Here is a 14288-nt window from a genome sequence, read left to right on the forward strand (position 1 = left end):
AGAAGCTTTCAAATCCTCTCTTGTAAAAAAAATGAACAGACAAAAATCATGTCCAAAACGAAAAACAGATTCTAAACAGACTTAACAAATCAGCTAATAAATATTTTTTTCGTTTCGAGCGTTTGTAGCCTCGTTCTCTCGTCTATCTTACCATCTTATCAAGTGCTTGATTAAAGTTGAACAGGTTCTGCCCAAGATTAATGTAGGGGAAGACAGAATGAGTGCGTCCGCCGGGATGAACCTCCAGTGTGGCATGAAAATTGCTTTTTCTTATTTGATCTTAGGCGATACTCACTTAAGGATTCCGTACAGAAAAGTTTAAAAAACACTAAGAATTACCCGTAACAGAAATATGCTTCAGTCAAGTGAAATCTTCGTCTTACTTCTTTCTGGCCTTACGTTCCAACTGGGACAGAGCCTGCTTCGCAGTTTAGAGTTCAAATAAGCACTTCCACAATTATTAACTGAGTGCTTTCTTCGCCGATTGACCATTGACCATGTGCGAGTAGCAGGTACGATGTTACTTTATACCCTGGAAAGTCGAAAAAAAAAATCCTTTAGGAAAAGATTCCCGACAGCTGCTGAATAGCTGCGAAGTGAAATACGAATCGTAAATATTTAGCTTAGAAATTGCGCAAACTGGGTAAAAGCGATCACTTTAGATGGGGTAAGGCTGCCACCCCTAATACATACCAATTAAAATGTCTTAACTAAAAATGTTGTAACTACGTTGTTTTCAAGTTGTAACTACGAATTGCAATACCCAATGAAATCAATTTTGTTAAAAATGCAAGGCAAATCCACATCTTTTTCGAGAATATTGGTGTCTCAAGGTTATAATAGGTAGGGTGCAAAACCACTTGTGTACTTTCATGATTCATTTTAGCATGATTGGCACAATTGTCTGAAACTTTGCAATAAGAAGCGCTATTGTGGCTAAATATGATATCTGTAGCTTTCAAAACTTTCCCACTGCCGAAGTGAAATAAAAGTGCCAAGAATAGTATACGGCTCCCTATACATTTAAGTTATAAAAATTAATTAATCGAAAAAATGATTCATCATTCAGTTCAATCTTCTTACAAAAATAAATATATTTTTACAAATACAAAACTTATGATAATTTTTTATCATGTCAAAGGCTTGAAACCACGACATGCTGCGTCGAAAAGGATTTATTTTTGATTTTGACACATCCAATAAATTCCTTAGGCGGGCTTCTTCTATTCTTACCCCTTCTTCTTCTATTCCAGAATTGCTACGATGGTTGGCGATTTTATCGAGATGTACAGAGCAGTTCACAATGCGGAAAGTCCTTTCGGCCGGATGATTATTAAATGTGGCTGGGCTCATTTTGTGGCAGGCTCATGTAAGTTTCTAAATTGTGTGTTAAGTATTCATAAGTTTTTGCTGTTTGTTTAGTCGAGAAAATTTCCTTTACGAAAAGATCCTCGACCGGCAGGATTCGATCTCACTATTTTCAGCTTGGTTTTGCGCGTTTATCGCTACGGCTCCTTACAATAATGGCATTCTTACATCTCTCAAATTTGATCGGATTAACCTTGGATTATCACCGAGCTTCAGCTTGAGAAACACTGTATCAAATTGTTAGGAATAATTATTTGCAACAAATGCGTTTATCCGGCAGAGATGTGTATTAGTTGCGGTTCTGGTTTCCAGCGGAGGTTTCCACGAGCAGCGTCTGGAACATGCGTACTAAATTTGTGTCTAGGCTCCTTCGGTAGTGGGAGTCATGATTTGGCGCGACATCGACGACGACTCTAGTCTTATCGTTGTCTATCGTTGCTGGAGCACCTGGCGTACGCTTTTCTTTTCGCGTAAAAGCGCGTTGTTTATATTTTTGTTATGATTGGCGTAATTGGATTAGTGGTTCGGTTCAACGTTTTTCCCCGAGAAAAACCCTTCGATGGTCGTCGTTGTAGTTCTGCTACTGTAGAATAGAACCCAATCGGCCAACAGGTTCCTTAGAATCGTGAGCCTGCTTTCAGTTGAGCTCGGGACTTGCAGTTCGTCGGTGGTAACTTTGCGCGATTCGTTGCACCTCGTTGGCCATGTGGCGCTGCTGAAGAATCAATATGGCCTCCAATTAAGGGCAACGTTTTTCGCGCTGTTGCGTAACAGATTTCTCGTGATCTGCGTTCGGCAAGGGGCTTCAACAGTGATATCTCGGTGTGATCTGTATTTAAATAGTTGTTTGAATTATTGTGGTTTTCGAGCGAACTCACTCGCCAGATGATTTGTGTAGACGAGAGTGGTGCGGTTATTCTCGATGGCAGTGGGTTTTCACTTGGGTATTTCAGCGTAGAATTTGCACACTCAATCGATACGTTAGTGACTGGCTGGCTGGCTAGTTCGTGGAGGTTTCCAGCAAAGGGTACAGGCCGTCGATTCGGTGCAGCACTTTAATTGAATAACCAAGCTCGAGCTGGTCGGGTGGAAGTTTTCCGTATAGTGTTGGAGGAGCGCGAACGCAAAGATGGACGCCAAAGGCAGCGATCCCCTGGAGGAAGAACACGAGAAAGTCGTCGAATCTGAAGTAAGCAGGATCGAAATCTACGCAAAATGAGGTGCAGCATTACGCGTGTGCCACAGTGCGTTAACAATGGGAAATTATTTCGAAGATGATCGCCTCAGGGCAGGTGGAATTTTTGTGTTTTTTTTTTTGAATGGCCACTCAGGATGAGTGAATTGGGTTGAAGATAAATTTTGCATTATGTGGTGAACGTAAAAGGAAATTAACAGACTACAATTCACAGTGCAAACGACGCAACCTTGGAGGTGGTGCCCCCGCGGTGCAATTACTGCAGATGAAGATCTTCTGGATAACAAATGGATTATGTGAATGAATGTGGATCGTAATGTATGCGTATTAACGAGAAGTGCAATAAACAAGAAGATGTTTGGAGAATGTAAAAAGAGTTGCATAATAGTGAAAAATAAGCTTTGTTCGAATTACGTACCGCATCGCAACTAAAATTTGCAATGATTCAGTGATGAATATGAGGATAGTATTAGTTGACCTAATGCAGAACCGGTCTCATAGTGTACTATGTACACGGATCACGAAAACAGCTCACTTGTGATACACGGTACAAGTAAGATGACAATGGCGATGGTTTAGGACACGACCGCTCTTGAGTCAACTCAGATTGACAAATTGTGCATATAAATAGAAAAATTGATTAAAGCGTCTTGAAAGCTTGGTAGGGTTCCCCAGAACTTAGAAGAACTTCTTCTAGACATGCCGAGAAGGTTCTTGGTCAGTGTCGTGTTTGTGAATCGGACACGTTAACGGCCAAACTCCTAGTACCCTGGATATGCATCGTAGATGTTTGGTGTTTTAGACTTAGTAATTTATACTACATTTCAAATTCTTCGGTTTTATCGTTTGATAGGAGCGTTCTAGCAAAAAACTTTGCTCTGCAAAGTTGTTCATTGAGGCATTTTTGACATTTTTTACGAAGACACTTACACCTATACTTAACACTTTAGTGAAAACAGTCAAAAATCGCTTTTGACCATTTTTTATACAATAAGATGGTTTAAAAATATTTTGTCATCAAGTTTTCAAAGTTTCACAATAACAAAGCCAATTTACATCATATACTAGCAAAATTTTCAAATCGAAAGATTTTTTTTCTTTTTTTCTATCTTTATTAACGAGATTTTTAGCCCTGGGCTAGTTCATCTCGGGACCAACAGCTTTACTTCCCTTCCAAAGGAAGTCACTGAAATTTTTTTGTGACTATTTCAGGGATGGGATTCGATCCTAGGTCCTCGGCGTGAGAGGCGTGTGTTCTAACCACTACACCAGGTCCGTCCCCTAAATCGAAAGATACTTTTACTAAAACCAGCCCAAAAACAGGTTTTTACAAAATCCTTGATAACCCATGAAGCGGTAGATGGCGGTAGCTGTTTTTTATCTATGACTAGCCAAGAACATTAGTTTCACTGTCGGGAAGATAGAAAAGTGGGGCCGCGTGGGGCTTAAGCGGTTGTGGCGGTTTGAAGATTTGATGAAAACATGTTAAATTACAAATATTCGATTAGATTTTAAAGCATTTGCATTTATGATATTGAAATAAACAAAGAAAAAAGTCATCTAAGGTGTCACCAGATAAATCGCATTTAGAATCCTCGATCCTTTTGTTTTCGTTTCGTTGCCCAAATGGAACTTAAAAATGGTTCTGGCTCATGCAAAGCGCGAAGAAAAACGTCATGCAAGTTGGCTTCTCTGGATCGTTTTCTTGCATTGTGAGTCCTAACTTTTTTCAAAAGATTATGATGGCATTTAGCAGCTCCTTTGAGCCAGTGAAGCTAAAGGTACAGGTGAGTAAATTATTATATCACCGGCATGAGCCAGAACTTTCTCAACTAAGTTCAAAACTAAAAATTTTCCTGTCGAAATCATGAAATATATTCCTGTGACTGGATATAACAATAATCTTTTAAAAACTTATTTTGTTTTCCGTAACGGTGAATCAACAAACTAGCTCTACTTTAATCAGACATTCAACTAGTCTTCGAAGACAAGGAACAATTGCTTTCAGAAAAGTAAACTTTAAGATTTAGCTATATGAACCTTCCTTAAGGCTCATGTCTTAGTCCCTTACATTATTATTACTGTTCGAGATATTGACAAAAGTTTGGAAGAATCATATACGCTTAAAGAACTTGCAGATGATGCTCTCTATAAGTAGCTCTCAAGTGGGAATCTTGCGAAGATCATAGCAAAATTACCTTGATAATCTATCCTTTTGAGCTAGTAATTTAGGGATCGTGGAAAATATAATTGATTTTAAAGTCTGTAGATTTTAATCAAAACTATGATGAATACAAAGCTCTTAGTAACATTGCAATTTTTTAACCCTGAAAGTATTAAGGGGAAACAGTTTGGATTCCAACTTCTGAGATTATTCTAAAACTTCAAAGGCACTTATCTCGCCAGTTTAGTGCCTTTGAAAACGTGAGTAGGGGCACAAGCGGCCATCTTTAGATTTCGAGATTTTTCACCTCAATACAAAAATTCCAAAATCTGGCACAAATGGAAAAGAGTAACGGATAAATATAGAAATATTGAATTTTCGGTAGAATTTCAGAAATGTGTAATGAAATAGTAGTTTTAGGTCTCTGTTAATAAAGTCAAGAAAATGTACAAATGGGTCGTTGATGATAACTCTTTCGGCACTCACCGCATCAAATAGAAGGCGCTACGGTGTATGAAATTCTACATTGTAGCACCATTGCTGTTCTGTCAAACACACAAGACTACGATGGCGCTATCTATGCTTTTCATTGCGGCCGTTTTGTTATTTTAATGATTCATTACCGAGTACCTTTATTTATACATGATCATTACAATTCTGGATTTTAACAGTTTCCTTTCAGGAGGCAGTCATTTGCTGTATATTAACCCGAGAAGAGTTTTAATGCTTTTGATAAAAAATAATGGTTTCCATTGACAAATTGAAGGATTTCCATTGAAACTAAAAAAAAAACAGATAACAATTGTATGGAATATACTGCTAATTTTAAATCGATATGACCGATGCATTGCAAACTAAAATTCATTAGTGTAAACAATAGTTTATCGATAATAAATCTTCGAGCTGTTTATTGTAATACCTATAAGTAGATCAAAAACCGAATTTAGTACTATATACTATTTAATTCCTTCCGACACGAATGCACTTAGGTGTAAAGTGTCGTAAATACACTATCAATCAATCAATTTAAATCCACTAGAGTTTGATTCTTTCAACATTTACGCGTATTTCGACCTCAACTGTAAGGCCGTCTTCAGTGTCGTGTACTAGACTCGCCTTTAGTCCATCGAAGTGTTTTTTTTACTTTTTTCACTTCTCGGGGGCCCCCATTGATCGGGCCTCTTGGCAACATATTTGACGCATGCACGGTAAAAAAAATCAAATGAGAAATTAAAAAAACTTTAAAAGTTGCAATTTGTTTCAAAATTTATCTGCTGGACAGCTTTGTAGAAGTTTCAAGCTTGATTTCTATATAAACGGAAGTGTGGGGAAATGTGAGGAATTTTTTTTTTGACTATCAATGTTCAAATTTGGCATTATTATCTAAAATTTTCGATTTATTTCATTATTAATATTTTTCCTATTAGTGATATGACATTATTTTAATAGAACAGCAGAAAGCTTATGTAAAAACCTTTATGGGAACGTATTTAGATAAAGGCATGAAAAGTGTAATTGTTTGATAAACTTGAAAAAAAAGTTTTTTTCGCTGGAAAGTGTATATTTTGTATCATTTTTTTACTTTGATGCTGTGTATCTCAGAAACTAAAGCAAGTAGCAGATTTTTCATAATAATGTTGTTAGTAATTGGGGCCTTCCTTAGCCGAGTGGTTAAAGTCCGCGGCTACAAAGCAAATCCATGCTGAAGGTGTCTGGGTTCGAATCCCGGTCGATCCAGGATCTTTTCGTAATGGAAATTTCCTTGTCTTCCCTGGGCATAGAGTATAATCGTACCTGCCACACGATATACGAATGCGAAAATGGCAACTTTGATAAAGAAGAAACTGTGGAAGTGCTCATAAGAACACTAAGCTGAGAAGCCGGCTTTGTCCCAGTAGGGGACGTTATGCCAAAAAAAAGAAGTAATAAGTAAATAATAAACAAAAATGATTTAGGAAACAAAATTTTTCGATTTATGACCCCTGATCCCCCATAGTGCATTCGTATATCGTTTGGCAGGCACAATGATACTCTGTGCGCAGAGAAGCTATGAGAAGTTACGAAAAGTGATCGGACTGACAGGGAATAGAACTTAAAAATCTTCAGCAAGACTTTTTTTGCACCCAAAATCCACGATTAGAATGATTTTGCTTTATAGAAATTGGGATTAAATCCAAATACAATCTTTTAAAAATTAAAGCACCAGAATAAGTTTTGTCACAAGACTGTTGAAATTTGTAGGAGCACTTCCATAATTATTAACTGTTTGTCTGTGTTTGGGGTCAATATGAGCACATAGCACTTTGAAGGACTGTAACTTGTTTTGTTAGTGAATCGATTTGTGATTTTTTCATACGTTGTTGCGTTTCCACACGAGTTCTTTTTGACTCGCGCAAGGATTTTTTTTTATTATCTTGAAAAATAGTTTTATAGAGTAATTTCTATGAAAACAGTATCATAATCCGGGGGTAAATTGATCACTATTTCACAACTTTTTGTCGTATTATCCTTTAGAATTCAAATATTGTCAAATTTATTTCGGTAAAATCAGTACTTCATTGATCTCTATCAGTTTATGTAATAAAATTGAACATTTCATTAAATTAGTTATCTAAAATTGAAAATGACACATTGGGGTGAAATTTATCACTTTATAATACAGCATATTTTAGTATGTAAAATTTCCCTATCTACTAAATTTGGGTCTCCTGAATCTGAAAATGTTGTCAAAATTCTTACAGCTCGTGTATATTATCATAACATTTTTAACACTCAAAGTTTGCATGCAGGCTTATCACCAGCGGATTGATTAGTACCGACATTTTCAACTGTATTGCTAACACCTTCAAAAACTTGAAGTATTTCTATGCAAAACTAACCTTAAAAAAAGGAAAAAGTTTAAAACCATCATTAGACATCTATAAGCTAGAAAATATGGGATATCTGTGATGCAAACCAAGTATTAGGCATCCTTGCATGGAAATACTATTTGGTACCGACCTGATCAAACACACCCCAGTGATCAATTAAGAGTTATATATAAAATTATATTTTTGCAGCTCATATATTTGTTATAACGTTCAGCAAAGTTGCTCATTGAATCAAGAGATATACGCTGTTCAGCTCAACAAACTGCTACTAGGAAGCACTGGTAGCCAGAGCCGTAGCGTGGCCTCATGGCCCTTGGCGAACCTCTATATTGGCGCCCCTTTGCCTAAGCTAAATTTAATTTTATTTTACAAAATACCTACGAGTTTGTAGGAGATACAAGTTTTTGTGAAATACACCAGACATATTTCAATAGAGATACTATTTAAAATACTACAGTGATAAAATCCTCAAAAAATATCATGGTGTAGCTCACTGTTTCCCAAACGAGGCCTATATATTTTTGGAATCGCCCCCCTGACATGTTTTTGAAATATTTGTATTAGATGCTCTACTTTGCTGAAATTCAAATCAATAAATTATCATAAGTCATTGAAGATTGATTAATTTATCAAGATTACATATTTAAAAATATTAAACATATGTGACTTTGAAGCTTATTATGCAATTAAATTAATACTATCATATTTAAATATTAACACGGTGTGCCAGAAACCGTTATTAACAGAAAAAAATGTCCAAGAATTTGGCACCTACAATTCGAAAGATATAGTATTCAAGCAACTTCTCCGTGAATTTGAAAATATTCTAACGAGGGAATCGAAAGTTATAGTGATTTGAAGGTTTTGAGCTATTTCGGAAGGGATATTCACATGCTTATAAATATTCCTCAACGGTGCATCATTATTAATTTGTAAACAAGCCAAGTAACCTTTGCATTAAGCATTCAAAACATGTGATATCGAAGTATTTTCCTTGTAAATTTGAAATCATTACGTTGAGAAAACCAGAAGTTACAGTGATATGTATATTTACCATTATTTCTATGAAGTTTAAATTAGAGCTTTTCTATGGCTTTGTTATATTAATGCACAGATTTTACAAATAAAAATGTCCATACGACTGACACTCGGCATTTAAAAGATGTATTATTCAAGCATCTTTGCAGCTAGTCCGAGAATACTTTATCTAGAGACAACATAACTAGAGTACTTTGAAGTTTTGGAAGTATGTTTCGATTATTAAATTACCATGTTCAATGTTTCAACCACTACTAATTGCAACAAATTCATATCAATATGTTGATCAATGTGATTTAATAGCGTGAATGACCGCCTACTGTTGCTTCTCCGTTATTACAAGAGCAACTATACATGCACAAGGAACCAACGGATGCTACTTAGGATTAATCGCACCACTCTTAGTGTGTAAGTAATGGAGTTCTCATTCCTTGTAATAAGCAGGACGCGGTACTGCTGCGTCCGAATACAGGTCAATTGGGGTAATTGAATAAATATTTACGTGTTACTATCTTTGAGGAAGCCGTTGGAATCCTCTGCACTTCCACGATAAGTCAATGTAGTTTGGAAAATTGGAAGGGGTTATATTAAAGTTTCGTCTTGGTTAACAAAACGCTTAATTACAATAGTCCCAGGGATCATGATCTGATCATCACATCATTTTCTCTGGTTATACCCTGTTATATCTCCCTCAAAACATAATGAAGTCAACAACATAATGAATATAATAAAATAAAAAGTAGCCCTTTTTATGCCCAAAACATGACTGAAGAATCAATATTACGATACCTTTGATGACGAACCATTCAAAGATTTTGCATGATGCAAATCATTCAGCAAATCAATCCAAAAAATAATCTATCAGTATCTGAAGGAAAAGTCGACACTTACAGTATCGAATAATTCAAGAAACCAAACAAAATATAAGGCTTGTTGCATTTACATATTTTGCAAAACATGAAACGAGGTTAATTTCTACAATAAGCTCCTACTGACTATTAATTGAGCAAACACTTATATAAACGTATCTCCTTCCCTGTCATGAATAAAATGTGAACCATCATATTTAGCTTATTTAAAACACTAGAATAAAACGATCTCACAAGTTGATGATCCAAACTCGACTGAGCAACAAGGTTTCACTTTCAAATTATTCAGTTTCACCAATGTGCTTATTTGGGCCATAACGAAACACTGCCCCGCCAAACGCGCGGAAATGAAACAAAATTTACAAAAACGAACCCATTTGCTTGTGATTTAATGAAGCATTGGATTTCTTCAATGAAAGATACAAATTGAATGCAAATCTGTTAAGTTAACTTGTGTTGATATTGTTAAATGCGTGTTGCCAACACTATTTCAGACGATTGAAAAACAAAAAATCTTAATTACTCCAAAACTTCAAACTACTCTTGTTATGTTGTCTTTTTATAAAATATTCTAAAACTAACTGCCAAGATAATTGACTACTGTATCTTTTGAATGCCGAGGGTCAGTCCTATAGACATTGTTATAGACTTTCATAACAAAGGCATACAAATCAGCTCTAATATAAACTTCATAGAAATAATCATAAAAATACAAATCACTGTAACTTCAGAATTTCTCGACCAAATGATTTCAAATTTGCAGAGAAGGTGCTTGGATATCACATGTTTTGAATGCTTAATGCAAAGCTGGTGATAATTTGGCTGGTTTACAAGTTAATAATGATGCACCGTTGGGAAATGTTCATAAGTATGTGAATTTCCCTTCCAAAATAGCTCAAAACTTTCAAATCACGATAACTTTCGGTTCCCTCGTTAGAATATTTTAAAATTCACGGAGAAGATGCTCGATTGATATATCTTTCGAATGGTGGGTGTCAAATTCTTGGACATTTTTTTCTGTTAATAACGGTTTCTGGTACACCGTGATTAACATATTGAAATGATGAACTGGTAAGTAATTTGTATTGTTTGCTAACCTAATCTAAGTGTATTACAGGCTACTGATCTAAATTTAGAAACTTATTAATTTGATTGATTATTTTTTATTTTCAAATTATTTGACAATTTTGAGAGCGCCAAAACTTAAAAAAAGATGAATCCAAAAAAAAAAAATCCATTACTTTGTTTACTGCAATGTAAAGTAAAAAAAGGTTTCGTTTTTTTTTCTCAAAACCAGGATGTTTTAATCCGATAATTCTTAAAATATATTTTTAGTCGGTAATTTTAGTTTTAACATTGGCACCTAATTTTTGCTAACAAAATTTACTGATTTTTTTCAATGGATCATTAAAATAACCAAAACGGCCGCTATGGAAAGCATAGATAGCGCCACCGTAGCCTTGTGTGTTTGACAGAACAGTAATGCTGTCACAATGTTAAATCCCATATACAGTGGCGCCTTTGTTTTGATGCGGTGAGCCCTTGCAAAAACTACCTTTAATGATCCATTGTTTGTGCTATACGTTAGTAGCAAGTTTTGTCGAAAACATTGCCTGTGAGGACCTGGACGCTGATATTCATAACACTAGCTTGCCAATTGTCAAGCTCATTTATAAATAAAACATTTAATTATTAAATTTAGATATTTGAACCAATATCTTAAAATGTTTAATAATTAAAAAAAAACTTTTAATGCTCCTTCTGATTACAAATATATAACATAGTTCTGAATACATTATGTCTTCGGAAAATTTCAGTTACCAATTCATAATTCATAGCGAGATTTAACACTAAAGCTTATAAAACCGGCTGCTTTTACAAACATAAATCGTCCTCAACATTGTGTGTCCAAGTTTTGTCTATCCTGAAAAAAAAAATGTTAAAATGTTGTACATACAAATAGAGAGAAAGAATCAGATGTGGTATCTTCAGATTTTTAGAGTATAATCTACTATTGAGCCTCTTCTCCAAATGAATCGTAGTTTTGAGTTTCTCTTACTTTCGCCCCCTTTCTAGTATTTTCGCCCCCCATATTCCAATTTTCAAATTTTCGCCTCCCTTGACCTGAAAATCGCCTCCAGGGGGCGAATTCGCCCACTTTGGGAATCACTGGTGTAGCTTGAATATTTACTTATTTAAAATAGGCACACAAAATAGCGACCAACTAATCATTTTTTTTTTCAGGAAAATTTAAATGAATAAGGTAATAAAAATGTTAGGATACCTGCGTAGATGTTGGTAATATTATTTAGAGGTTTCACCTTGAAAAAGCTACATTGAAATGTTACGAAGAGCTCGTCATGAATATTTATGCAATTTTAACGCCTAATAATATTATACAGCGATAATCATGTGAATAATTTACACACTTTCAAATGACGTTTTTTTTAGAATAACTAAAATCAATTGACCATTGTCATGATAGGAGGTGAAATAGTCCATCAAAAATCATTTTGCTATTCATTTTATGTATAAAATTATCAACAAATGATGTAGGTACGCTTTTACTCCGTGCTTTTACACTTGTATAAAAAAATCACACCAAAAAAGTTCCAGAACCTAGTTATATATTAGGGGATTTCGGGGTAAAACCGACACCCTAAGCTTATTGATAAAGTTTGTGTACTTTTGCTTGTTAAACGAATCCAAAATTGTTGTAGAATCACATATTTGTCATAAATCTATCAATCCTTGCGATCGCTGGATGATATTTTAAGGTTAAATAGTGGTTTAAATCAAGTTGATATTATACCATTTTTAGGTGAAACAATTGAGAGTGCGGGTAAGATCGACACCCTGTTGGGGTAAAACCGACACATGCACTTTGAGTAGAATTTATACGTTGTGAACATCACCATCACATGGCATACACAGTATTAAAAATCCATGTTAATTTAAGCTATTTCCAATGCACATGATGGGAATTCCACACATAGCGTGAAATTACGCTCGCAATTAAATTTTCAAGCTTTAATTTTGTTGTAGGGGAACTGGGGGTAAAATGAACACCCTAAACAATTTTCATGTTTTCTTGCTTATGAAGCTGTCAGATCCTTTTTCAATTGCTCAGAATTGAAGAAGGATGTTTATGCAATGTAACAAGTTGAAATATTGTGATGGAAATAGAATTTTATCAACATTATTATAATTTTGAAAATTTCTTTCCACAGAGTCAGTATTCCAAACATGTGGGTAAAATGAACATGTAACGGGGGTAATATGAACATATACTTGGGGGTAAAATGAACATACAATTGGGGTAATATGAACACATGCTGGGGGTAAAATGAACATGTAGTGGGGGTAAAATGAACACCATTCAAATTGAGCGGATTGTCGCATGATGCTCGGCATCTAGTACATGTTCAATCCATATTTCACGGACAATCCGGAATCGATGCAACGTTTAGCCGCGACCATTTAGATGGCTGCCCATGTATGTCTTTGTATTTTCTCCGGAAAACTCTCGGCATCTGAAATAAAATCCGGTAGTATTCACCCTGCGATGGTGTTCATATTACCCCCATCTCGAGTGGTTCATTTTACCCCCAATGGATCAACATCTTCAAATCATGTGTTCTAAGAAATTAGAAAAAAATACTTTCAATTTCCGTCTACTTATCATAAATACTTTAAAGATATGATGTGATACGCAGTTGAATAGATTTTTGATGGTTTTAGTCATAAAAACCTTAAATTCCAGGAGTGAAAATTTACATCATATGAGAAAACGGAGAGGCGTACTTTGTTTTTGTTTACTTTTTCAGCTTTTGACAGTTCTAGATCGCGCTAGAGTTGTCGAAATAGTTCCTTAGTCTGAAGATTATTGATGGTGCAATGTTTTGCATAGATTTATATCATAATTACTGTAAAACACAAACCTGTTCATTTTACCCACAGTTCCCCTACACGTGAATTTTAATCAACGCGTAAATTTACATCTTGTTGTGTTTGGGTTCTGATGCTTCATGTTTGACAAGAGAAATGAACGAGCAGAAAAGGAATCCAGGTGAAAGAACCGATTATTATTCGACCAGTACGAGAGGACAACAACATTTTTCACTATAACACTTCTTTTTCAATAGAAAAGAAAGAAAACACACGAGTTTGAATAAAAACAGCATTTATTTCTCCTTCAAATCAATAATTTTAGGGCTCTGTAATAATCAACTTAGAATTATTATTGCTGAACAAAAATCCACAAAATAAACTAAGAATAACTTTGAGTTTTCACTATTCAATCTAACCGAAGCAAAGTACACAGTTCCAATATGGCTGATTGCTACTACGGAGGCCGCACCTGCGCTAGTCGCAATCACACACTATTCGTGTAAAATTAATCGTTTTCTGCTGAATCTTCGAAGCTCAGCGCAGACATTCAATGGCAATGTTGTAGTTTTCTATCGTCTATGGATCAAAATGCATGTGCATTAGAAAGCGTGTATTTTTACATATTTTTCAATTTTCTGTGATTTCCGCAATTCCAATCCGTTTAATATTCAATTTTTTTTTTCTGTGTAATAAAAAGAATGCTTTAAACATGACTTTCGATTTTTATGACCCCTTCCTCTGAAGAATTATACACATACAGTCGGGTCTCCTATTAAACGCATTCCTATAACGTGCACTCCTATTACGCTCACTCCTATAAGACACACCAGAACGTTATAGGAGACTCAGGGCTTGTGGGATTTCATCCTTTGGGGGTGTTGTTGAATATCTCG

At 35.3% G+C, this 14288-nt stretch overlaps 1 protein-coding gene across 1 annotated transcript in view; it reads left to right on the forward strand.

Moving 5' to 3' along the window:
* Nucleotides 1-1698: 1698 nt before the first annotated feature.
* Nucleotides 1699-14288, forward strand: part of LOC5577560 (carcinine transporter) — a 46822-nt gene continuing 34232 nt past the window's right edge. Inside the window, exon 1 of the mRNA XM_021846265.1 lies at nucleotides 1699-2557. Coding sequence (XP_021701957.1) covers nucleotides 2498-2557 — 60 coding nt within the window. The 5' untranslated portion in view covers nucleotides 1699-2497. The remainder of the gene's footprint in view (nucleotides 2558-14288) is intronic.

The sequence above is a fragment of the Aedes aegypti genome, chromosome 2 (assembly GCF_002204515.2).
Source record: "Aedes aegypti strain LVP_AGWG chromosome 2, AaegL5.0 Primary Assembly, whole genome shotgun sequence".
Lineage (NCBI taxonomy): Eukaryota > Metazoa > Arthropoda > Insecta > Diptera > Culicidae > Aedes > Aedes aegypti.